Consider the following 25,077-nt stretch of genomic DNA (forward strand, 5'->3'; position numbering starts at 1 on the left):
GCTGGACGTAATTTACGTCCACGTCAAAACAATGACGTCCTTGCGACGTCATTTAGCGCAATGCACGGCGGTAAATTTAGGAACGGAGCATGCGCAGTTCGTTCGGCGCGGGGACGCGCTTAATTTAAATAAAAAACCGCCCCCTACTCGCCGATTTGAATTACGCACCGTTACGCCGCGAGAGATACACTACGCCGCCATAACTTACGGCGCGAATTCCTTCTGGATTCGAAGATAAAAAAAGTAAGTTACAGCGGCGTAGCGTATCTCACATACGCTGCGCCCATGCAATTCTACGTGGATCTGCCCCTTAGTGTTTACATAACCTTGAGAAAAAAAAGGTTTTGGTTGGGGATGGGCTTACTCAAATTTCGCTGCTTTGAGTTGATTTTAAAGTGCAGTGCAACATGCACCATCACAAGTCTTTGGGTTTAGTGTCACCAAAATATATATATTCACAAGCCTTATAATACAAAACCAGCTCTAAATAAAAAAATAAAAAAAAAGCTTGTATATTAAACACCCGTCACTAGCAAGCCTGTGGCGTAAAAACAGACACAAGTACAACGAGTCCCTGCGGGAACTGTCACACCGCGCACACGCTGCCCTTCCTAATACTGTAAAAGTGCACTACACCCTCAGGGAACATAATACCGGGTGCACAGCTGTAGTTTATTTGTAGGTCTTCTTATGCGGCAAGGCAGTGCCAAGGCCGTCTTCCCATCAGCAAATATTTTAGGAAACAGGCAGATGTCTTTTTAGAATCTCCTTCGATGCCTGTGGAATGGTGTCCGGGAAGATCACTTCAAACTCAACCAGTAGATCTCCACATTGATCGGGGTTTTTTGGAAAAGGGAGTCCATAGCCAATAATCCTCCTTCTCATCCCGGGTTTTATCACTTCGTTTATCGTCATGGGTATAGTTCGCCCGTCTAGAGTGGGCACAGTGATGGAGCATCCACAGAGAGCCTGGAAATATATATTAGAGCGTTAGCTTTATTTTATTTATTTGTATTAATAGAGAACATTATATCATTGTGCTATCAATGAAATACAATGTAACATTTGAATATGTAAATGTACAGTATCTCACAAAAGTGAGTACACCCCTCACATTTTTGTAAATATTTTATTCTATCTTTTCATGTGACAACACTGAAGAAAAGACACTTTGCTACAATGTTGTGTAGTGAGTGTACAGCTTGTATAATGCCGCATACACACCATCACTTTATGTGATGAAAAAAAACGAAATTTTCTGTGAAGTAAAAAACGACGTTTTTGAAACTTCAATTTTCAAAGACGAAGTTGCCTACACACCATCGTTTTTCTCACAATGTTCTAGCAAAGCGAGGTTACGTTCACCACGTTTTTCCATTGAAGCTCGCTTCATAAGTAGCTTCTGGGCATGCGCGGATGAAAAAACTTCGTTTTAAACGACGTTTTTTGCTACACACGGTCAATTTCTGTGAAGTAAAAGTTGACGTTTTGAAAAACGACACATAAAATTGAAGCATGCTTCAATTTTTTTTGGTCGTTTTTTAGAAGACATAAAACGACGTTTTCCCCCACACACGGTCAATTAAAGTGACGTTTTTAAAAACGGCATTTTTTTTCATCACATAAAACGACCGTGTGTACGCGGCATAACAGTGTAAACTTGCTGTCCCCTCAAAATAACACAACACACAGCCATTAATGTCTAAACCGCTGGCAACTAAAGTGAGTACACCCCTAAGTGAAAATGTCCAAATTGTGTCCAACGTGTTAATATTTTGTGTGGCCACCATTATTTTCCAGCACTGCCTTAACCCCTTCCATACAGGGCATTTTCACCCCCTTCCTGCCCAGACCAATTTTTAGTTTTCAGCACTTTGAATGACAATTGCGTGGTCATGCAACACTGTACCCAAACTAAATCTTTATGGGCCAGATCCACAGACGAAGTACGCCGGCGTATCTATCTTCAAATTTCCCGCGTCGTATCTTTAGTTTGAATCCTCAAACCAAGATACGACGGCTTCTGGGTTCGATCCGACAGGCGTACGGCTTCGTACGCCTTCGGATCGTAGGTGCAATACTTCGGCGCCCGCTGGGTGGAGTTCGCGTTGTTTTCCGCGTAGGGTATGCAAATTAGCGAATTACGACGATCCACGAACGTACGCGCGGCCGTCGCATTTTCTAATGCCGTCTGTAGTCTGCTTTTTCCGGCGTATCGTTAAAGCTGGTATTTTGCGGCGTATAGATAGAATTGCCATGTTAAGTATGGCCGTCGTTCCCGCGTCGAAATTTTACATTTTTTTTTTTCGTAAGTCGTCCGTGAATAGGGATGGATGTACTAAGTCTAAGTTAAAAAATGACGTCCTAGCGCAATGCACGTCGGGAAATTTCGGAACGACGCATGCGCAGTTCAATCGGCGCGGGGGCACGCTTCATTTAAATGAAACCCGCCCCCAACCCGCCCAATTTGAAATCCGCCGCCAGAAATACACTACGCCGCCGTAACTTACGGCACAAAAACTTTGTGGATTTGAAAGTACGCCAGGTAAGGTTACGGCGGCGTAGCGTATCTCTGATACACGGCGCAAGTGTAAATGTATGTGGATCTGGCCCTGTTTTTTTCCCCCCACAAATAGAGCTTTCGTTTGGTGGTATTTGATCATCTCTGCGGTTTTTAATTTTTGCGCTATAAACAAAAATAGAGCGACAATTTAAAAAAAAAAAACACAATATTTTTTACTTTTTTATTTGATAAATATCACATTTTTAAAAAAAAAAAAAATGTTTCCTCAGTTTAGGCCGATACATGTTCTTCTACATATTTTGGGTAAAAAAAAATCGCAATAATCTTATATATTGATTGGTTTGCGCAAAAGTTATAGCGTCTACAAAATAGGTGATAGATTTATGGCATTTTTATTTTATACATTTTTTTACTAGTATTGGCGGCGATTTGCGATTTTTTACTGTCACCGTGACATTGCGGCGAACACATCGAACACTTTTGACACGTTTTTGGGACCATTCACATTTATACAGCGATTAATGCTATAAATATGCATTGATTACTGTGTAAATGTGACTGGCAGGGAAGGGGTTAACCACTAGGGGGCGCTGAAGGGGTTAATATGTTCCCTAAGGTGCGTTCTAACTGTAGGGGGGAGGCGACTCTCAAGGGGAGGAGACCGATGTGTGTTCCTCTGTACTGGGAACACACATTGGTCTCCTCACTGCTGACAGGAGGTGGATCTGTGTGTTTAAACACACAGATCCACACTCCTGCCATGATTACCGGCAATCGCAGCTGCGAGGTCACGAGAGCTGCCGCGTCCCGCGCGCGTGCCCTAGATCGCCGGGAACACAGGACGTCATATGACGCCTGTCGGGTCCAAAAGTTCTGGTGAGAAAAGCCAAAGAGATCCGGGTGCTGAATCCTGTGGCAGTGGATTCCGGACCAAAATATCTCACCGAGAAAGGAAGGTCTGTGGCAGAGACTGTACTTTATTTTGTGCGCCATACCGGCTGCTAGGCCAGTGAGAGGGACCTATCCGGGTGAGCAATACCCACTCTGGGTAGGGGGTGGAACCAAGGAACGGTGCTCAGAGGTAGGTAGGGGTAAGTCCGAAATGGGGAGTTCCTGCACCTATTCTTTGAGGAAAAAAGCCCTACTAATCCCTCTCGAATCTATTCAAAACTAAAAAAAATATGATAATTTGGGACCAGGCAATAATCTGCAGACATTCACAAACCACAAAAACAACATATAAAACCAAACCAAAATAAACAGTCACATTCCCTAGGTTCATTACCATTTTAAACCCCTTTATAAACAATGCTATGAATGTAGTGCCTCTGTTAGCAGTGCATTAACTGTAATTAGATCAATTCTGGGTGTGCTAATTAACTTTCCATGTTTCAGCTCACAGCAGCATGCATCAGAATTGCTAACCAACAATGGGAAAAACTTAGGGGGGAGATTCATAAAAGATGTCTATGACACCCTTTGAAATCTGTTGGCCCTCATGCCAAATTTTTCAGGGGCTTGCAGCTGATTCATATACCTGTCACAGGAATCTCAGTTCATCAGATCGTACCTCATAGACATCCATAGGTAGTCTTTGTGAAGGGTGGGTGCAGGGCTGCCATTAGAAATCATTGGGCACAGCCTGATAAGCCCTCACCCCGAATTACGAAAATTACAAAAGTTAAAACATTTTCAAATTATGTTTCCAATTTAAAAAAAAAAAATATTTTTATTTTTTTCCAATTTTACAAATACTGTATTTATCGGCGTATATCGCACACTTTTTTGCCCTGAAAATCATGGCAAAATCGTGGGTGCGCCATATACGCCGATACCCGCTTTCCCGCGCCGAGTTTTGAATACTGCGCCGACATATACCGAGCGCAGTACACTTGCCGAGCCTGCCCGAGTGTACTGCGCTCGGTATATGCTGGCGCAGTATTCAAAACTCGGCGCGGGAAACGAGCGGGGAGGACGCGAGGACGCCGCAGAAGGACGCCGGACCCGCCGAAGAGGACACCGGACCCGCCGAAGAGGACACCGGACCCGCCGCAGAAGGACAACCGAAGCCGCAGAAGGACGCCGGACCCGCCGAAGAGGACACCCGAAGCCGCAGAAGGACGCCGGTATACGGTATACGCGGGAGCGCGTTATACCGCGATAAATACGGTAATTTTTTCAATTTTTTTTTTTTTTTTTTAAATGCTCTCAGAGGTTTGTTAGAGAACATTGGTGAACAAACAGCATCATGAAGGCCAATGAACACACCAGATAGGTCAGGGATAAACTTGTGGAGAAGCAGGGTTAGGTTATAAAAAGTATCCCAAGCTTTGAACATCTCACGGAGCTCTGTTCAATCCATCATCCGAAAACGGAAAGAGTATGGCACAACTGCAAACCTACGAAGACATGGGCATCCACCTAAACTGACAGGCCGGGCAAGGAGAGCATCGATCAGAGAAGCAGCCAAGAGGCCCATGGTAACTCTGGAGGAGCTGCAGAGATCCACAGCTCAGGTGGGAGAATCTGTCCACAGGACAACTATTAGTCGTGCTCTCCACAAATCTGGTCTTTATGGAAGAGTGGCAAGAGGAAAGACATTGTTGAAAGAAAGCCAGTTTGTGAGAAGCCATGTGGGGGACACAGCAAACATGTGGAAGAAGGTGCTCTGGTCAGATGAGACCAAAATTTTACTTTTTTGCCTAAAAGCAAAATGCTATGTGTGGCGGAAAACTAACACTGCACATCGCCCTGAACACACCATCCCCACTGTGAAACATGGTGGTGGCAGCATCATGTGGTGGGGATGCTTTTCTTCGGCCAGGACAGGGAAGCTGGTCAGAGTTGATGGGAAGATGGATGGAGCCAAATATAGGGAAATCTTAGAAAAAAAACAGTTTTAGTCTGCAAAAAGACTTCAGACTGGGGCGGAGGTTCAGCTTCCAGCAGGACAATGACCCGAAACCTACAGCCAGAGCTACAAAGGAATGGTTTAGATTAAAGCATATTCATGTGTTAGAATGGCCCAGTCAAAGTCCAGACCTAAATCCAATTGAGAATCTGTGGCAAGACTTGAAAATTGCAGTTCGCAGATGCTCTTCATCCAATCTGACAGAGCTTGATGGGGCACTATTCCTTCTATTGATACCATAGATGGGGCACTATTCCTTCCATTGACACCAATGATGGGGCACTATTTCTTCCATTGATACCAATGATGGTGCACTATTCCTCCCACTGACACCAATGATGGGGCACTATTGCTTCCATTGATACCATGGATGGGGCACTATTCCTTCCATTGATACCTATGATGAGGCACTATTCTTAACACTGATACCAATGATGGGGCACTATTCCTCTGCCTACTAAACACCGTTATGTAATTTTTTTAATCCACTGACCACCAAGCCTGGGACATACAGTAGTCTATTCCCACTAACGCTGGGGCATTTTCTACTCCCACTGGCCCTTTGTTTAGAAAGTTTGGAAACCCCCGGACAAGAACATTCTGATAGTACAGTTTCCTTCTCTTTTACATTTACTTTCACAAGCAGAAAGGAGACAGTTGTGCTGGAACCTCTGATATGTACCGGGCTAGCGACTCACCCAGGGCTCATTTACACTTGCATTTGGAGAGCAGTAGAAACAGGTGGCTGCAAAGGCAGCCATACGGGGGTTATATGAATGCAGTGGCCGCAATGATTCGGTTGTGAAGGCATCACGAAACAGCAAATATGATTCCCAGTCGAGTTTGGAGGGCAATGCTGCTCACTGCATTCAAGTGAATAGCGCCGTGTCGCAACCACACAACGCACATGATAGCGGCATGGTTGTGCTGGCTTTAAGAGGTTAATATAGGCATTGAGGAGTGACATTATGCCATCTCACCTCTGAAAGGGAGTCTACAGTGGTAGAAGCCTGTGTGTGTTTTAACCTGGGTTGGGAGTGGCTCAGGGTAGTGCTGGCTGGGTGACTCACAAGTAGCATCACCAGGACTTCCCACTTCTTTCCAGAACGTTCTGGTGTTTTCTGGAAAGAGAGGTGGAGAGGGGAGCTGGAGCTGCCTGGGGTGTTTTAAGGAGCCCTGACCAGTCCCCAATCTGGATTGGAAGGGGGCAGTCCTCGTTAAATACCCAGGATCAGCCGAGCTGGGGAGAAGTTGATCCGGTGGAAGATGTAGATAGAGTGTTAGGCTGTCTGGGCTTTTGAGGGAGCTCACCAATCTGGGGGGAGTAACCTTGGGCCTGAGCTTGGGTGCAGACGGTGCCCTCTTACAACCCACAGAGGTGTCCTGACCAGTAGGCACAGGAGAAGCAAGAGAGGACAGCGGGAGAACACAGCCAGGCAAGTCTCCAGGAGTTACACAGAGGCAGCCAAGAGGGCTGGTGAGTGTTCACACAGTCGGGGAGGACTGGGAGGCACGCCGGAGAGGACTGAGATGCAGTAGTCTGGGATGGGTGCAGAGTCAATCTGGAGGTTTTATGTTGGCACGTACAGTGGGACGGGGGCAGCTGCAGCCAGGAGGGCTGGCAGTGCCTGAAGAGGTGGTATTGGGATTAGTAGCCACAAGGACAGCTTGCACTGGAACTTTCTATTTTTGCTACACCATAGAAGCCTGCGGTCCCTGCCTGCAAAGGGCATCTGCTTTAGACCTGGTTGAGCCAGTGTCAAGCCTACAGTGCTAGCTGGTCCAGGAAGTGCAAGCAAGTGATGTGCTGGAAGAGTGTGGAGTGATAGTCTGAAAGCAAGGAAGTGCAGGAGGAGAAGAGAAGATTGTATATACCGCGGTGTTTATTGTTTGGTCCCAATTTTGATTGTCAATTATCTGGGCCTCTCATAAGTTTCCTATTCCTTTCCATTCCCCTCAATAAAAGTTCAAGGACTGCTTTCATGTCTCTGGATGCTTGAAAAGTGTGTGCCTGGCTGGGCAGGGTGACAGACGGACTACTACACTCAGCAGCCCCTATGGGGGTACCGCTGCATATACAAGCCCTAAATGAAGCAACAAGATCATTTTGTTTTACGCTGTTCAGCCTAAAACGTTTTGTAATATAAAATGTCAGAATGCAGCCAAAGCAAAGTCTTACCTCTTTCAGTTTGATCTGTAAAGGACAGATAATGTTGGAAGCATCCCTCTTAAAATGGGTGTGGGGTTTGTCTTTAATAACAAAGACTACGTCGGCAGGAATGGTCATTGGCATCTCATCTCCCTCCTTGGGGAATGTGATTTTGGTGCCTTCTTTCCACCCCTTTTTAATCTCAATAGTAAGGATCTTGTCCTCAGTCCTCACACTTCTTCCATCGGGGTTCAGTCTCTTCCTGGAGATTCTCATCCTTTTAGTGCACCCATGATAAATCTCTTCCAGAGATACCCTGAGCTCATGAATGATCGGTGGGTCTTGCTTGCGCCTTATCTGGTTTCCAACCTGGTTCTTCTCTCTCGGAAAACCATTCATGCCGAAGCTAGAAAATGAGCTAAATGGATCGCCATCCAACTCCATGTCCTCTTCATCCCGGCCCCCACCCATTCGCCTCCCGAAAAAGATTTCAAAAGGGTTTGTTCCTCCAAAGAATGCATTAAACGTGGCATGAGGATCTCCATGGAACGTGTAGTGAAAGTTTCCTCCATGTCCATTCTGTGCATTGGGTCCTCCTTTAAGCCCTAAAAATAATAAATATTAATATTTTACTACAATATTAGAGCAGATCTACACTGCATCACAAACCAAAAAACTCTATTTAATTATTTTTTAATATTCAAAGCAAACACACCCATCCATCCATGTCTGCATGCTTAAAGTGGTTCTAGCGGCTCAAGGTTTTTTACCTTCAGACATTCTATGCTTTACTGACCCCATCTTCTGTCCTGCTGACCCCTGTACCCTGCCCTACTGACCCCTGTCTTCTGTCCTGCTGAGTCCTGTACTCTTCTCTACTGACCCCCTGTCTACTGTCCTGCTGACCATTGTACCTTACCCTACTGACTCCCCCTGTCTTCTGTCCTACTGACCCCTGTACCCTGTCCTACTGATTTCCTGACCTCTGTCTTGACCGTTGTACCCTGTCATACTAACCCCATGTCTTCCATCCTGCTGATTCCTTTACACTGCCATACTGACCCCATATCCTCTGCCCTTGTGATGCCGCTTCTCTACCCTGCTGACCCCCGTACACTGCCCCGCAGACCCTTCTTCTCTGCCATTCCTGTCCATCACACTCCTTAAGCCCTTCCCACTGTTAAGAGTTTGGCCACATCAACATTTTGCCACACGCCATAGATTACTTCCTCCCTCAAGTGTCCCTCATTCCAAAGTTCAAAAGTTGGGAGGTGTTAGGTGGATTCAGAGAGAGTTAGGCCGGCGTATCAGTAGATGCGCCGACCTAACTCGGAATCTGCACCGTCCTAAGTTTAAGTGTATTCTCAAACTGAGATACACTTAAACCTATCTAAGATACGACAGCCTGCGCCGTCGTATCTTAGGGTGCAATATTTAGGCTGGCCGCTAGGTGGCGCTTCCATTGAGTTCGGCGTAACATATGTAAATAACTAGATACGCCTATTCACAAACGTACGTGCGCCCGTCGCAGTAAAGATACGTTGTTTCCGTAAGAGATACGCCGCCTAAAGATAAACATGCCCCCTAGGTGGCGTAGCCAATGTTAAGTATGGCCGTCGTTCCCGCGCCGAAATTTTAAAATTTTACGTCGTTTGCATAAGTCGTCCGTGAATAGGGCTGGACGTAATTTACGTCCACGTCGAAACCAATACGTCCTTGCGGCCGTTCGTAAAAAACGTCAATCATGTCAGGTCACAGTTAATATGCATAAAACACGCCCCCCACATCCTCATTTGAATTAGGCGCTCTTACCCCGGCCTATTCACGCTACGCCGCCGTAACTTAGGAGGCAAGTACTTTGTGAATACAGTACTTGCCTCTCTGACTTACGGCGGCGTAGTGTAAATACGCTACGCCGCAGCCGCAAAGATGCGCGCCCCTACCTGAATCCAGCTACATGTGTGTGTATATATATATATTCATATATATATATATATATATATATATATATATATATATATATTTATTATTATTATTTTTGGTTCGAACGTGATGGTGGTGGGGATAATTTTTTACCGTAGCAGGTGTATACCCCTGTATTGTTGCCTTTTGGGGGATAGTAAAAACACAACTTAACTGCCTGTTTTTATCACACCACAAACGCAAGTGTAAACTAGACGCTAAAGCTGGGTTCACACTATGTGCGGCTCGGCTTGCAGCAGAGGGTCCAGTGTGTCTTCACTGTTACAGACTTAGGTCTGAGTTTTTGCAATAGTGTGAACCTTTAATGGAAGTTCTGGGCTGTCAACCTAAACAAGTAGACAGTATGCTTTAACCCCCCTGGCGGTGTTCCCGAGTCTGACTCGGGCACGCCCTGCTGAATCCACAGGCATTGTTTACTTACCTTGGCCCATATTCTCTCTAAAAATCCGCGGGCTGCGCTTAAGGCACTTACACTCCGCTGTCCCAACTTACAGGAGCAAGTGTTGTATTCCCCAAACACTTGCTCCATAAGTTGGGACGGCGGAGTGTAAATGCCCCGGCTTAGCCTGGCGGATCTCCAAGGGGGCAGCTTGTATTCAAATTAAGCGCGCCCCCGATTCTAATGAACTGCGCATGCGCCGGGCTTCAAAAAGCCCAGTGCGCATGTTCCAGTTCTCGGCGGAAAACGTCAATGATGCCGACGTGTGCGTCATTGACGTAAAGTCGCATTCAAGAACGACTTAGTAAAACGACGTACCCGACGAAAAAACATGACGCGGACCCGACGCCATCCGTATCATGGCCTACGTGGGACTTGCGGAAATTTACTCCTCATATAGCAGGAGTAAGTTTCCGCTTACGCAAACGACGTTAGCGACGGTTACGCGATGCGAACTCGTTCGGGAATCGGCGTAGAAGGATCATTTGCATACGCAAATGAGTCCTTCACGTAAATGCCATCTAGCGGCGGCCGGCGTCATTACATTTAAGATCCGCCAGTGTAAGTGACTTACAGATGGCGGATCTTAAGTGTATCTATGTGAAAATGATTCTAAGAATCAGTCGCATAGATACACGGGCCAAAAAAGGGAGTTACGATGGAGTATCCTGAGATACTCCATCGTAACTTCTATGAGAATATGGCCCCTTGTCCCTGGATCCAGCGATGCCACCGCGCTGTGTGAGCGAGCGGGACCTCGCTCGATTCACACAGTGTCCTCCTGTGCCGCCGATCTCCGTTTCCTGCGATGTTACGACGCACGGGAACGGAGAACGGCGCCAAATTCAAAAAGGTAAACAAACACCTTACATACTGTATACTGTAATCTTATAGATTACAATACTGTATGTAAAAAATACACACCCCCCTTGTCCCTAGTGGTCTGCCCAGTGTCCTACATGTACTTTTATATAATAAAAACGGTTCTTTCTCCCTGCAAACTGTAGATTGTCCATAGCAACCAAAAGTGTCCCTTTATGTCAAAAATGGTTTGAGCAGCTAGAAAACAGCGATAATAAATTATAATCACTTGCAGAATTGTGCGATAGCGATTTGTGGGGAAATTTCGTCATAAAAAAATAAAAGTAATGACAACGACAATTCTGCAATTCTGCAATTTTGAGTTGATTACATTATTGAATAATTTTTATTATAATAATATTATTATTATTTTTTGTTATAATTATTTATAATTATTTATTATATTATAATTTATAATTTTGTTTTTAAAAAAAAAATCATACCCGGGATGTCTACTAGACTCTTGTTTGGTCAGATTTAAGTGAGTTATTCCTAAAAATTACAGGCCTACAGTATAAAACGCCACATTTCCTTGCAAATAATGGTACCGCTTTCAGCACCTTTTTTCTGAAAGAATCATACCGCCAGGGAGGTTAAATAAACTTCCAGGAGCAAGTATCTAAGTGGGGAGAGTGATGGTAAAGGTATGTAAATACATTGCAGGGTGCCTAGGACAGAGTGATAGGAGTGAGTTGGGGTTATTTTTATTTTGAGCTTCATACATCTGGCTGACTATGCCTGCAAGGCTACAGACAAAATGGAACAAGTGGCTACGGTCCTGGCATTTCCTGGAATAAACACTGAGTGGGTGGCTCTGATGGAAGGGTTGCATTCCATAAGCATCGACTGAGTAAGTGAATATTTTTCTGCAGCTCTCTGTGTACAAGGTAAATATGTAAGGGCTTGCAAAGCAATCGCTGAGCGGTCTGAAGCGCAGTATAAAATAAACGATTCCTGATTAGCAAGCTGCTGCTGTATAAATGGTTCCAAAGTTTAGCAAGCAGGACAAGCAACACATGGCAAAGCAGGAAGAACGTACTGAGAAGAAGCCATTTCGTAATATTTGCTTAGTACATTCTTTAAAGGTAATTAAAAAAAATATCTCCAGATTAATGACAAGGGCAGGGCAAGCAGATCTTACGGCTTGTTCACAAAAGCAGCGTTGGCATGCATGTCCTTGTGAAAGAAAAGGGTGAAAAGCCTTATGTCCTGGGAGAGGGGGGGGGGGGGACAGAGGGATTTGGTCCCAAAATAGGACTGTTGGGAACTATGCTGGCAAAGCATCCAGCACTGTAACATGGGCATAGAGCAGGGGTGGACTGACCATTCGTGCACTCGGGCACTGCCCGAGGGCCCCATGAGTTGTCAGTCCGCCCCTGGCATAGAGAGAAGGTTCTCACCCCAGTGTAAGCTCCAAATCATGAGTTGGACTCAACACGGGCCATCTTTTCCTTGCTGCCAATAGGTAGTGGAGGGGGATGAAGGTAAGTAGTATAAGCAACTGGGGGTAGATGCAGTATGCACAAGTAACCCAGATAGGAAGGATAACTTGCCACAAATTTGTGGCAGTGTTGAATTGTAATTCTGTTAACTTGCTGCACATTTTCACTGGCAAGTTGAAGCTCTTGAAGCACAAGTTCTAGTTGACACTTTTCCAATTTGTAGCAAATGTGCGTGGCAATTCTCCAGCAAGAGAAAAAGTTGCAGTGGTGAGTCTACAGCAAGAGCTCTGCAAGTCTACAGCATGAAGATTCAGCCACAGTGACCCCCTGTGGTGGGATGACTATTGCACAACATAACTGAACCAGAACTTACAGCAGACTTGCAGCAGAAGAAAGTTGATCTGGAGTCATACAATGCGGACTTGCTGCAATTGTGCAACAAACTTATGAAGCCTGGCAACTCTAGCAATAGCTTAGCAAGTCATTTTACAACTTGCAGCACAATTTCTTGCTATCTGGGGAAAGGAAAAGTTCCCCAAGGAGCCTATTCTGTTCTGTTACCTTTCCCTACTCTGGCACACTGTCCTTGTCAAGCAGGTTCCTTTCCCTCACCTCGCCACATGCAGAATGCATGCCAACTGCAGTAAGCCAGGGCTTTTTGTAAGGTCTGCTCTCACTAAAGATGGCTGCCGGGGTCACCTGGGTGGCGGTATAAAATATGAACAGCTGCCCACCCGATGACACATACGGAGGCTTAAAGGGGTTGTAAACCCTCATGTTTTTCACCATAATGTAAAAAAATAATCTGTCACTGACCGCCCCCCCCCCCCCTCCCCCGTTTTACTCACCTGAGCCCCATATTTCCCTCGCCGGAGAAGTGCTCTTCCCCTCTGCCAGTTGTCTTGGCTCTTGATTGAATATATTGATAGCAGCGCAGCCATTCGCTCCCGCTGCTGTCAATCAAATTCAATGACGCGGGAGCCAGGGGTGGGGTCGAGTACGGCATTCTGCGTCTATAGACGCAAATGCTGGACTCGGGAGCACGCCCACAAAGTAACCCCCCGGGAGTGTGCTTCTTCTAGGGGGTTATATGATGCGGGAGGAGCTACCAGCGCCGTCGGGGGACCCCAGCAGTCGAGGATTGGGGCCACTCTGTGCAAAGCGAACTGCACAGTGGAGGTAAGTATGACATGTTTGTTATTTAAAGAAGAAAAAAACTAAGCCTTTTAAGAGGAATGGGAATTCCACCTGTCCTCCACTCTCCCTGCAAGATGGATGCAAGAGCGCCACCTATGTAGGGAGGTCAACCTACACCGGTCTACAGGTTGAAAGAAAAGAAAATTACTTAATTCTCTCATCCACACATTTGATCATTCGATATAGAAGGGGGAAACCTCCCTGTTGAGCCATTGTATTCTGACATTTGGTTCCCCGCCATTAGAATACACTAATCAGCGCTGTCTGCTGTAGCCTGCGGCACTGATCAAGAGCGGAAAATACAACAGGGCGGTAATAGCACAGGAGTCAATCAGATGATCATCTTCTACACAACCTTTCTGCCCACATATGGAATCGAAATTCGTCTGGTCCCCTTTTTAACCGGACAAATTGTGATCCATGTATGGCTGGCGTTTATGAAAGAAATAAAACCAAGATTACAGTTCTACACAGATAAGGCTTTTCTGACAAACAATATTACCAGACGTTTACCTGTAAAAAATTTGAATGGTGAAAACAAACCTCCCAACATTTTGAGCACACAGGCAATAAACCATGTAAGAATACTGCAGCTAGCACAATCACCTGCCTGCCAGTAAATTAGGAAGAACTGATCTAGCTAAACTATACAGTGTATAAATATATGTACAACACCTGGGATGTATATATATCCTCTACACACTGTAACATTAACTGACTAGCCTGCTTGCTCTATCTACCTGCAAAAAATGACACTCTCTCTGTCCTCTCAACCACCGCAACACACTACACAAGGCCGACCTGCAGGCGGCCTTTTATAGTGTGGGGCGTGTACTAAACCCCCTGAGCCATAATTGGCCAAAGCCACCCTGGCTTTGGCCAATTATGGCTCTCCGTTTTTTGCAAGCTGTGATTGGCCAAGCATGCGGGTCATAGTGCATGCTTGGCCAATCATCAGCCAGCGATGCCGCAGTGAATTATGGTCTGTGAAACTTAACTCGAATTTGGCGCGAACGACCCGTTTTGTTCGCATTTCGGCGAACGATCGAACATACGATGTTCGAGTCGAACATGAGTTCGACTCGAATACGAAGCTCATCCCTAATAGCAAGTGTAGCAATATGTTGATAAATGTTGTACCTTCATTAAATGTAACCATATTGCTACACTTAAAGGCGCCTCTCTTCTTTTTTTATACTCAGTTGTGACATGACGCTGCTCTTATATCAAGACATCGCTTGTATATCAAGTCCAACATTTTATAAAAAAACGTTGCTTGTCTTGCAAAACGCTCTTAAGCCAAGTTACTCTCAAACCAAGGTTTTACTGTATATGGATCAGACCAAAATGAGGGACAAATGGGGGGGGGGAGGGACAGAGGGACATTGCTCAAAATCATGGACAGTCCCTTGAAATCAGGGACAGTTGGGAGCTATGTGGAAAGGTTCACACTAAAGTTTAAATGATTTATGCCGCCTTGCCTGGGAGTTCAGGAAAATCTGATTCTTCTTCAAAGAACAGATCAGTTTGTTATCAGAATAATTACATGATTTGGTGATGCTGACATATTCCCTGATGATTTATTTAACCGCTTCCCGACCGCCGCATGTACATATACGTCGGCAGAATGACACGTACAGGCACATTGGCGTACCTGTACGTCCCTGCCTTTCCGCGGGTCGGGGGTCCGATCGGGACCCCCCCCGCTACACGCGGCGGTCGGGTTCCCTCGGGGAGCGATCCGGGACGACGGCGCAGCTATTTGTTTATAGCCGCTCCGTCTCGATCGCTCCTCGGAGCTGAAGAACGGGGAGAGCCGTATGTAAACACGGCTTCCCCGTGCTTCACTGTGGCGCCGTATCGATCGAGTCATCCCTTTTATAGGGAGACTCGATCGATGACGTCAGTCCTACAGCCACACCCCCCTACAGTTGTAAACACACACTAGGTGAACCCTAACTCCTACAGCGCCCCCTGTGGTTAACTCCCAAACTGCAACTGTCATTTTCACAATAAAGAATGCAATTTAAATGCATTTTTTGCTGTGAAAATGACAATTGTCCCAAAAATGTGTCAAAATTGTCCGAAGTGTCCGCCATAATGTCGCAGTCACGAAAAAAAATGCTGATCGCCGCCATTAGTAGTAAAAAAAATAAAAATAATAAAAATGCAATAAAACTATCCCCTATTTTGTAAACGCTATAAATTTTGCGCAAACCAACCGATAAACGATTATTGCGATTTTTTTTACCAAAAATAGGTAGAAAAATACGTATTGGCCTAAACTGAGGAAAAAAAATGTTATATATGTTTTTGGGGGATATTTATTATAGCAAAAAGTAAAAAGTATTGCATTTTTTTCAAAATTGTCGCTCTATTTTTGTTTATAGCGCAAAAAATAAAAATCGCAGAGGTGATCAAATACCACCAAAAGAAAGCTCTATTTGTGGGGAAAAAAGGACGCCAATTTTGTTTGGGAGCCACGTCGCACGACCGCGCAATTGTCTGTTAAAGCGACACAGTGCCGAATTGTAAAAACCCCTTGGGTCATTTAGCAGCATATTGGTCCGGTCCTTAATGGTTAAAGTGTCCACTTTAAAAAAAAATGTGATCTGAACTGAATGCTATTCGAGCTCAGCCTGCTGGCAAAAATCGCCATTCCTAGGACAGTGACTGTGCTTTCTTCATGCTTAATTTGGATATTTCTTAGATACAACTATTTGGCACAACACTACTGCCTGCAATCAGTCTTGGAATTTTATGACCTCATCATCTGCATTCCTAGTCTCCTGGGCTCAGAGCCAAAGGAAGGAAGTTCATGTATGCATTATATAGGAGTGCTGACATCATTCCTATGCTTTCCTCTATGGGTATTGTATTGGGGTGTGCAGGGGCCCTTTTATACCCGCTATAGACTCCAGCTGCATGGAGTTTGTGTGTTCTCCCATCCACTATTTGTGGGAGTTTTCCTCTAGCTGCTCCTGTATACTCCTACAACCCAATCTGGTGGGTTAAAGTGACACTGAGGCTGCTTTTACACTGGGGCGCTTTACAGGCGCTATAGCGCTAAAAATAGCACCTGTAGAGAACCTCTCCTCCCACTCCAATGTGAAGACTCGAGGGCTTTCACACTGGAGCGGTGCGCTGGCAGGATGGTAAAAACAGTCCTGCAAGCCGCATCTTTGCGACGCTGTAGGAGCGGCCGCTCCTAAAGCGCCCCTGCCTATTAAAATTGCAGCGGCACTTTGCGGGCTATTTCAACCCTTTTTTGGCCACAAGCAGTGGTTAACCACTTAAGACCTGGACCAATATGCAGGTAAAGGATCTGGCCAGTTTTTGCGGTTCGGCACTGCGTCGATTTAACTGACAATTGCGCGGTCGTGCGACGTGGCTCCCAAACAAAATTGGCATCCTTTTTTTCCCACAAATAAAGCTTTCTTTTGGTGGTATTTGATCACCTCTGCGGTTTTTATTTTTTGCACCATAAACAAAAATAGGGCAAAAATTTTGAAAAAAAAAACAATATTTTTTACTTTTTGCTATAATAAATATCCCCCAAAAAATATAAAAAAAGCATTTTTTTTCTCAGTTTTGGCCGATAGGTATTCTTCTACCTAATTTTGGTAAAAAAAAAAAACAATAAGCGTTTATCGATTGGTTTGCGCAAAATTTATAGCGTTTACAAAATAGGGGATAGTTTTATGGCATTTTTATTAATATTTTTTTTTTTTTACTACTAATGGCGGTGATCAGTGATTTTTTTCGTGACTGCGACATTATGGTGGACACATCGAACAATTTTGACACATTTTTGGGACCATTGTCATTTTCACAGCGAAAAGTGCTATAAAAATGCACTGATTACTGTGAAAATGACAATTGCAGTTTAGGAGTTAACCACAAGGGGGCTCTGAAGGGGTTAAGTGTGACCTCTTATGTGTTTCTAACTGTAGGGGGGCGGGGCTGGACGTGTGACGTCAGTGACCGTCTTTCCCTATATCAGGGAACAAACGATCACTGACATTGCCACAATGAAGAACGGGGAAGGTGTGTTTACACACACCTCTCCCCGTTCTTCAGCTCCTGAGACCGATCGCAGGACAACGGCGGCGATCGGGTCCCGCGGGCGCGGTCACGGAGCTTCGGACTGTGTCGCGACCCCCATGGCTGGGCTCTTAAAGAGGACGTACAAGTACGTGCTTGTGCCCAGCCGTGCCCTTCTGCCGACGTATATCGACGTGAAAGGGTCCTTAAGTGGTTAAACACGCCCCGCTAGTGTCCGAAAAGGGCCACAAAAAAGATGGTACAGTGCCGCTAAAAATAGCGGCGCTTTACCACCGAAGTCCCCAACGCCTCCGTGTGAAAGTAGTCTAAACAATATCATTATAAAATAACCCAGATAACAGGGATAACTTGCCACAAATTTGTATTATAATAGCCAGATTCAGAGAGAGTTGATACGCCGACCTAACTCGGAATCTGCGCCGTCCTAAGTTTAAAGCGGGAGTTCACCCATTTAAAAAAAAAAAAAAAATCTCCCCTTAGCTTCCTGCTCGTTCGGTCTAGGGGAATCGGCTATTTATATTAAAATATGTGCAGTACTTACCCGTTTTCGAGCTGCATCTTCTTCCGTCGCTTCCGGGTATGGGTCTTCGGGAGCGGGCGTTCCTTCTTGATTGACAGTCTTCCGAGAGGCTTCCGACGGTCGCATCCATCGCGTCACTCGTAGCCGAAAGAAGCCGAACGTCGGTGCGGCTCTATACTGCGCCTGCGCACCGACGTTCGGCTTCTTTCGGAAAATCGTGACGCGATGGATGCGACCGTCGGAAGCCTCTCGGAAGACTGTCAATCAAGAAGGAACGCCCATTCCCGAAGCCCATACCCGGAAGCGACGGAGAGGATGCGTCTCGTAAACGGGTAAGTACTGCACATATTTTAAAATAAATAGCCGATTCCCCTAGTAATAACGAGCAGGAATCTAAGGGGGAAAAGTGCCCTCTAAGGGTGAACCCCCGCTTTAAGTGTATTCTCAAGCTGAGATACACTTAAACCTAGCTAAGATACGACGGCCTGCGCCGTCGTACCTTAGGGTGCAATTTTTCCACTGGCCGCTAGGTGGCGCTTCCGTTGAGTTTGGCGTAGAATATGTAAATGTCTAGATACACCGATTCACGAACGTACGTGCGCCCGTCGCAGTAAAGATACGCCGTTTACGTAAGGCATTTTCCAGCGTAAAGTTATTCCATCAAATAGCTGGCCTAGTCAATGTTAAGTATGGCCGTCGTTCCCGCGTCGAAATTTGAAAATTTTACATCGTTTGCGTAAGTCGTCCGTGAATGGGGCTGGACGTAAAACTGGTGTGCTGGTGTCCAAAGTGTGCTGAGGTGCTCAAGGTTTGTTTTTGACCAGTACAATCATTCACTCTTCCTTATCCAAAAATTCAAAAATGTCCCAAAGTTTTGCACTCCGACAGTCTATGTGCCCCTTACCTATTTATGTTGGGGGCTTCCAGATTCTGCTAAGCCCCCAGACCCCCACAACAACCTTGCCAGGGTTGTAGGGAAGAGGCTCTTGCCCCCAACATGGGGGCAAGGTGCTTTTCTAGGGTCCCCCCTCATATGTTAAGGGCATGTGGCCTGGTATGGTTTAGGAGGATGTGGCACATGCCCCCCCCCCTTTTTACTGGCCACCCAGGCGGCATGGGTCTGGTATAGATCTGAGGGGGGACCTCACACTTTTTTTCTTGTTTTTTCTTGTCTAACTTTGAGGAAGGGGCTTGTCCTCCAAAACGTGTCAGCCTCCCAACCAGTGATGCATTGGATGAGGAGACCCGTCCTACCTGCTGGAGCTGTGTGGCCCACCCTTTGCAGCTACAACAGCTTAAACCCTTCTGGAAAGACTGTCCATAAGGTTTAGGAGTGTGTCTATGGGAATGTTTGACCATTCTTCCAGAAGGGTATTTGTGAGAAGGTCAGGTACCGATGTTAGATGAGAAGGCCTGGCTCACACTCTAATTCATCCCAAAGGTGTTATATCAGGTTGAGGTCAGGAGTCTGTGCAGGCCAGTGAAGTTCCCCAACCCCAAACTTGCTCGTCCATGTCTTTATGGACCTTGCTTTGTGAGCGATCATATTGGAACGGGAATTGGCCATCCCCAAACTGTTCCCGCAAAGTTGGGAGCATGAAATTGTCCAAAGTGTCTTGGGATGCTGACACCTAAAGAGTTCCCTTTACTGAAACTAAGGGGGCAAACCCCTGAAAAACAACCCCACACCGTAATCCCCCCTCCACCAAATGATCTGGACCAGTGCGCAAAGCAAAGTAAAAAAAAATGAAAGAGTCATGTGTATTCTTATTGGAATCTTTGTGTTGTTTATGTATTTCCTCCAGATCTGTGCAATAATCCAGCCTGCTGCTCTTCCTTCTTGTGCAGGGTGACTGGTCTTGTATCAACCCCTCCTATAGTAGGTGGCCTGTTGAGACCGTCCTACAGCTCTGCTCTATGCACAGGCTACGTACAGCAGAGTGATTATGTCACTGCTACTTTTACACGGTAATAGCTGTGTTTGCAAAGGCATTTTGTGCACACAAATATGCATATGTGTGTGTATATTCACACACACACACATAAACACAGTATATATACTGTAAAAATGACATCACCCATCGCTACTGTGCTTCAGTAGCACCTTCTTCCCTTGCTTGATTTACCCGTGACATTCTATCCTCCTTGACATATGGTACATCATTAGTGATGTCAAGGCTCTAAATGTCACCGCGGAATACATTGCTTTCCTCCTCACCAGCAGCACAATTTGCACACTGTCCAGATGTTTCCTTTTATCTCAAAAGTAGGCTGCAAAGTATTTCTCTGCCACATTGCCGATCACCCTTTGACTGATCGCAGCAGCTGCTTTGATAAATTCTGAAGCGCTATCTGACATTTCAGAAGTGTGCCAACCAGTCTCACACACTTTGTACTGACGCACAGCCATCACATCCCGGGAGCTAAAAAGCTTCATGCGTGGGTGTCTCTGCCTCTGCAAGAACTATTTTCTTTGGAACAAAGGCAGTTTAAAGTGCAAATTCAGCATTGATTACCAATTTTGTGCATTGGGTCAGATAGGTGAAGTCTACAATCTGAGACACCATGGTGAAGATTGGTGAAGTCTGCAATCTGGGACCCCATAATGAAGATTGGTGACGTCTACAATCTGAGACACCATGATGAAGATTGGTGACGTCTACAATCTGAGACACCATGGTGAAGATTGGTGACGTCTACAATCTGAGACACCATGGTGAAGATTGGTGACGTCTACAATCTGAGACACCATGATGAAGATTGGTGAAGTCTACAATCTGGGACCCCATGATGAAGATTGGTGACGTCTACAATCTGAGACACCATGGTGAAGATTGGTGACGTCTACAATCTGAGACACCATGGTGAAGATTGGTGACGTCTACAATCTGAGACACCATGGTGAAGATTGGTGACGTCTACAATCTGAGACACCATAATGAAGATTGGTGACGTCTACAATCTGAGACACCATAATGAAGATTGGTGACGTCTACAATCTGAGACACCATGGTGAAGATTGGTGACGTCTACAATCTGAGACACCATGGTGAAGATTGGTGACGTCTACAATCTGAGACACCATGGTGAAGATTGGTGAAGTCTTCAATCTGGGATCCCATGATGAAGATTTGTGAAATCTACAATCTGAGACACCATGGTGAAGATTGGTGACGTCTACAATCTGAGACACCATGGTGAAGATTGGTGACGTCTACAATCTGAGACACCATGGTGAAGATTGGTGAAGTCTTCAATCTGGGACCCCATGATGAAGATTTGTGAAATCTACAATCTGAGACACCAAGATGAAGATTGGTGACGTCTACAATCTGAGACCCCATGGTGAAGATTGGTGAAGTCTACAATCTGAGACACCATGATGAAGATTGGTGATTTATACAGTCTGAGACATCATGATGAAGATTGGTGACGTCTACAATCTGGGACACTATGGTGAAGATTGGTGATGTCTACAATCGGAGACACCATGATGAAGATTGGTGACGTCTACAATCTGAGACACCATGGTGAAGATTGGTGCAGTATACAATCTGAGATATCATAGTGAAGATTGAAGTCTACAATCTGAGACACCGTGGTGAAGTCTGCTGAAGTCTACAATCTGGGACACTATGGTGAAGACTGCTGAAGTCTACAATCTGAGACACCATGGTGAAGATTGGTGACGTCTACAATCTGAGACACCATGGTGAAGATTGGTGACGTCTACAATCTGAGACACCATAATGAAGATTGGTGACGTCTACAATCTGAGACACCATAATGAAGATTGGTGACGTCTACAATCTGAGACACCATGATGAAGATTGGTGACGTCTACAATCTGAGACACCATGGTGAAGATTGGTGACGTCTACAATCTGAGACACCATGATGAAGATTGGTGAAGTCTACAATCTGGGACCCCATGATGAAGATTGGTGACGTCTACAATCTGAGACACCATGGTGAAGATTGGTGACGTCTACAATCTGAGACACCATGGTGAAGATTGGTGACGTCTACAATCTGAGACACCATGGTGAAGATTGGTGACGTCTACAATCTGAGACACCATAATGAAGATTGGTGACGTCTACAATCTGAGACACCATAATGAAGATTGGTGACGTCTACAATCTGAGACACCATGGTGAAGATTGGTGACGTCTACAATCTGAGACACCATGGTGAAGATTGGTGACGTCTACAATCTGAGACACCATGGTGAAGATTGGTGAAGTCTTCAATCTGGGATCCCATGATGAAGATTTGTGAAATCTACAATCTGAGACACCATGGTGAAGATTGGTGACGTCTACAATCTGAGACACCATGGTGAAGATTGGTGACGTCTACAATCTGAGACACCATGGTGAAGATTGGTGAAGTCTTCAATCTGGGACCCCATGATGAAGATTTGTGAAATCTACAATCTGAGACACCAAGATGAAGATTGGTGACGTCTACAATCTGAGACCCCATGGTGAAGATTGGTGAAGTCTACAATCTGAGACACCATGATGAAGATTGGTGATTTATACAGTCTGAGACATCATGATGAAGATTGGTGACGTCTACAATCTGGGACACTATGGTGAAGATTGGTGATGTCTACAATCGGAGACACCATGATGAAGATTGGTGACGTCTACAATCTGAGACACCATGGTGAAGATTGGTGCAGTATACAATCTGAGATATCATAGTGAAGATTGAAGTCTACAATCTGAGACACCGTGGTGAAGTCTGCTGAAGTCTACAATCTGGGACACTATGGTGAAGACTGCTGAAGTCTACAATCTGAGACACCATGGTGAAGATTGGTGACGTCTACAATCTGAGACACCATGGTGAAGATTGGTGACGTCTACAATCTGAGACACCATAATGAAGATTGGTGACGTCTACAATCTGAGACACCATAATGAAGATTGGTGACGTCTACAATCTGAGACACCATGGTGAAGATTGGTGACGTCTACAATCTGAGACACCATGATGAAGATTGGTGACGTCTACAATCTGAGACACCATGGTGAAGATTGGTGACGTCTACAATCTGAGACACCATGGTGAAGATTGGTGAAGTCTTCAATCTGGGATCCCATGATGAAGATTTGTGAAATCTACAATCTGAGACACCATGGTGAAGATTGGTGACGTCTACAATCTGAGACACCATGATGAAGATTGGTGATGTCTACAATAAGGAGACACCATGGTGAAGATTGGTGAAGTCTTCAATCTGGGACCCCATGATGAAGATTTGTGAAATCTACAATCTGAGACACCAAGATGAAGATTGGTGACGTCTACAATCTGAGACCCCATGGTGAAGATTGGTGAAGTCTACAATCTGAGACACCATGATGAAGATTGGTGATTTATACAGTCTGAGACATCATGATGAAGATTGGTGATGTCTACAATCTGGGACACTGTGGTGAAGATTGGTGATGTCTACAATCGGAGACACCATGATGAAGATTGGTGACGTCTACAATCTGAGACACCATGATGAAGATTGGTGATGTCTACAATCTGAGACCCCATGGTGAAGATTGGTGACGTCTACAATCTGAGACATCATGGTGAAGATTGGTGACGTCTACAATCTGAGACACCATGGTGAAGATTGGTGCAGTATACAATCTGAGATATCATAGTGAAGATTGAAGTCTACAATCTGAGACACCGTGGTGAAGACTGCTGAAGTCTAAAATCTGGGACCCCATTGTGAAGATTAGTGATGTCTACAATCTGAGACACCATGGTGAAGATTGTGGAAGTCTGCAATCTGGGACACTATGGTGAAGATTGGTGCAGTCTACAATCTGAAACACTATAGTGAAGATTGTGGAAGTCTACAATCTGAGACACCATGGTGAAGACTGGTGAAGTCCACAATGTGAGATACCATGATGAAGATTGGTGAAGTCTACAGTATGAGACACCATGGTGAAAATTGGTGAAGTCTAGACACCCTGGTTACAAAGTATCTGGTAAAAATCTTAAGGCAGATATTACCAACATCCTTGCCAAATATTGCCCTGATGACCATGGGCATCCTCTGGATCACCCACTACCAGAATCCCCCAAAACTTTTTAGCTATCACCCTGATGGCACAGCTCACACACGGCGAGGGGACAGTTCCCTTTCCTATGCAGTAACGGGAGTTGATGCTTATTGACAGCAGGAATTTTCCGAGAACTTCCCAGATGGCGAGCGCTCATGATCGGTTGGGTGTTAACCCTTTGAGCTCTGACCATTTGTGTCCAGAGAAGCTTTTTCCCAACAAGGACTGTCTAGCAAGCCTAATACTTTTATAAAGCAATTTTTCCTTACACACATTAACCCCTTCCATGCCATGCTGTTCTGTAGATTAATAGCTGTACCACAAGCTTGGATGTTAGCGGATGCTGATACAATGCATACCTTCCTCTCCATACTGGTCATAGATCTCTCGCTTCTTGGGGTCACTTAACACCTCGTAGGCTTCGGCAATCTCCTTGAACTTCTCCTCGGCGTGGGCCGACTTGTTTTTGTCCGGGTGCCACTTCAGAGCTTGCTTTCTGTAAGCCTTTTTGATGTCTTCCTCCGAAGCCCCCTTCTCAATGCCCAAAATTGAATAATAGTCTTTCCCCATATCACCTCTGTCAGTAGGACTGGAATGCACTGAGCTTGTCCGTTGCACTGGATATAGAAAGTCTGATCCCTTCTAAGCGTTCACCAGTCCATCCCCTCCTGTTCATATATAGAGATCAGCTCCCAGCCTCCCATGTACGTCTCTCTCTGCTGCTCGCAGAATTCACCAGCTCTTTCTAGAAAGTTTTTTTTTTTTTTTTTAAACAAGCTAAAGCTTTATTAGATGACAGAGGCAGCATAATCTGTGTTACTTATTGCATTTTTTACATTTTTTTAGCTGGATAAGGGGGCAGAAAACAAGCCAATGAGCCAACAAACATAGGCTCCATGCACA

At 45.3% G+C, this 25,077-nt stretch overlaps 1 protein-coding gene across 1 annotated transcript; it reads right to left on the reverse strand.

Annotated features, from left to right (window-relative positions):
• Window positions 1-275: 275 nt before the first annotated feature.
• On the reverse strand, window positions 276-24,907 carry DNAJB4 (DnaJ heat shock protein family (Hsp40) member B4). The gene is made up of 3 exons (XM_040360647.1): window positions 24,534-24,907; window positions 7,615-8,189; window positions 276-969 (listed from the first exon to the last, which is right to left on the reverse strand). The coding sequence occupies exons 1-3, from the start codon at window positions 24,742-24,744 to the stop codon at window positions 736-738; spliced, it is 1,020 nt and encodes a 339-aa protein (XP_040216581.1). The 5' UTR covers window positions 24,745-24,907; the 3' UTR covers window positions 276-735.
• Window positions 24,908-25,077: the final 170 nt, after the last annotated feature.

Source organism: Rana temporaria, chromosome 7 (assembly GCF_905171775.1).
Source record: "Rana temporaria chromosome 7, aRanTem1.1, whole genome shotgun sequence".
Classification (NCBI taxonomy): domain Eukaryota; kingdom Metazoa; phylum Chordata; class Amphibia; order Anura; family Ranidae; genus Rana; species Rana temporaria.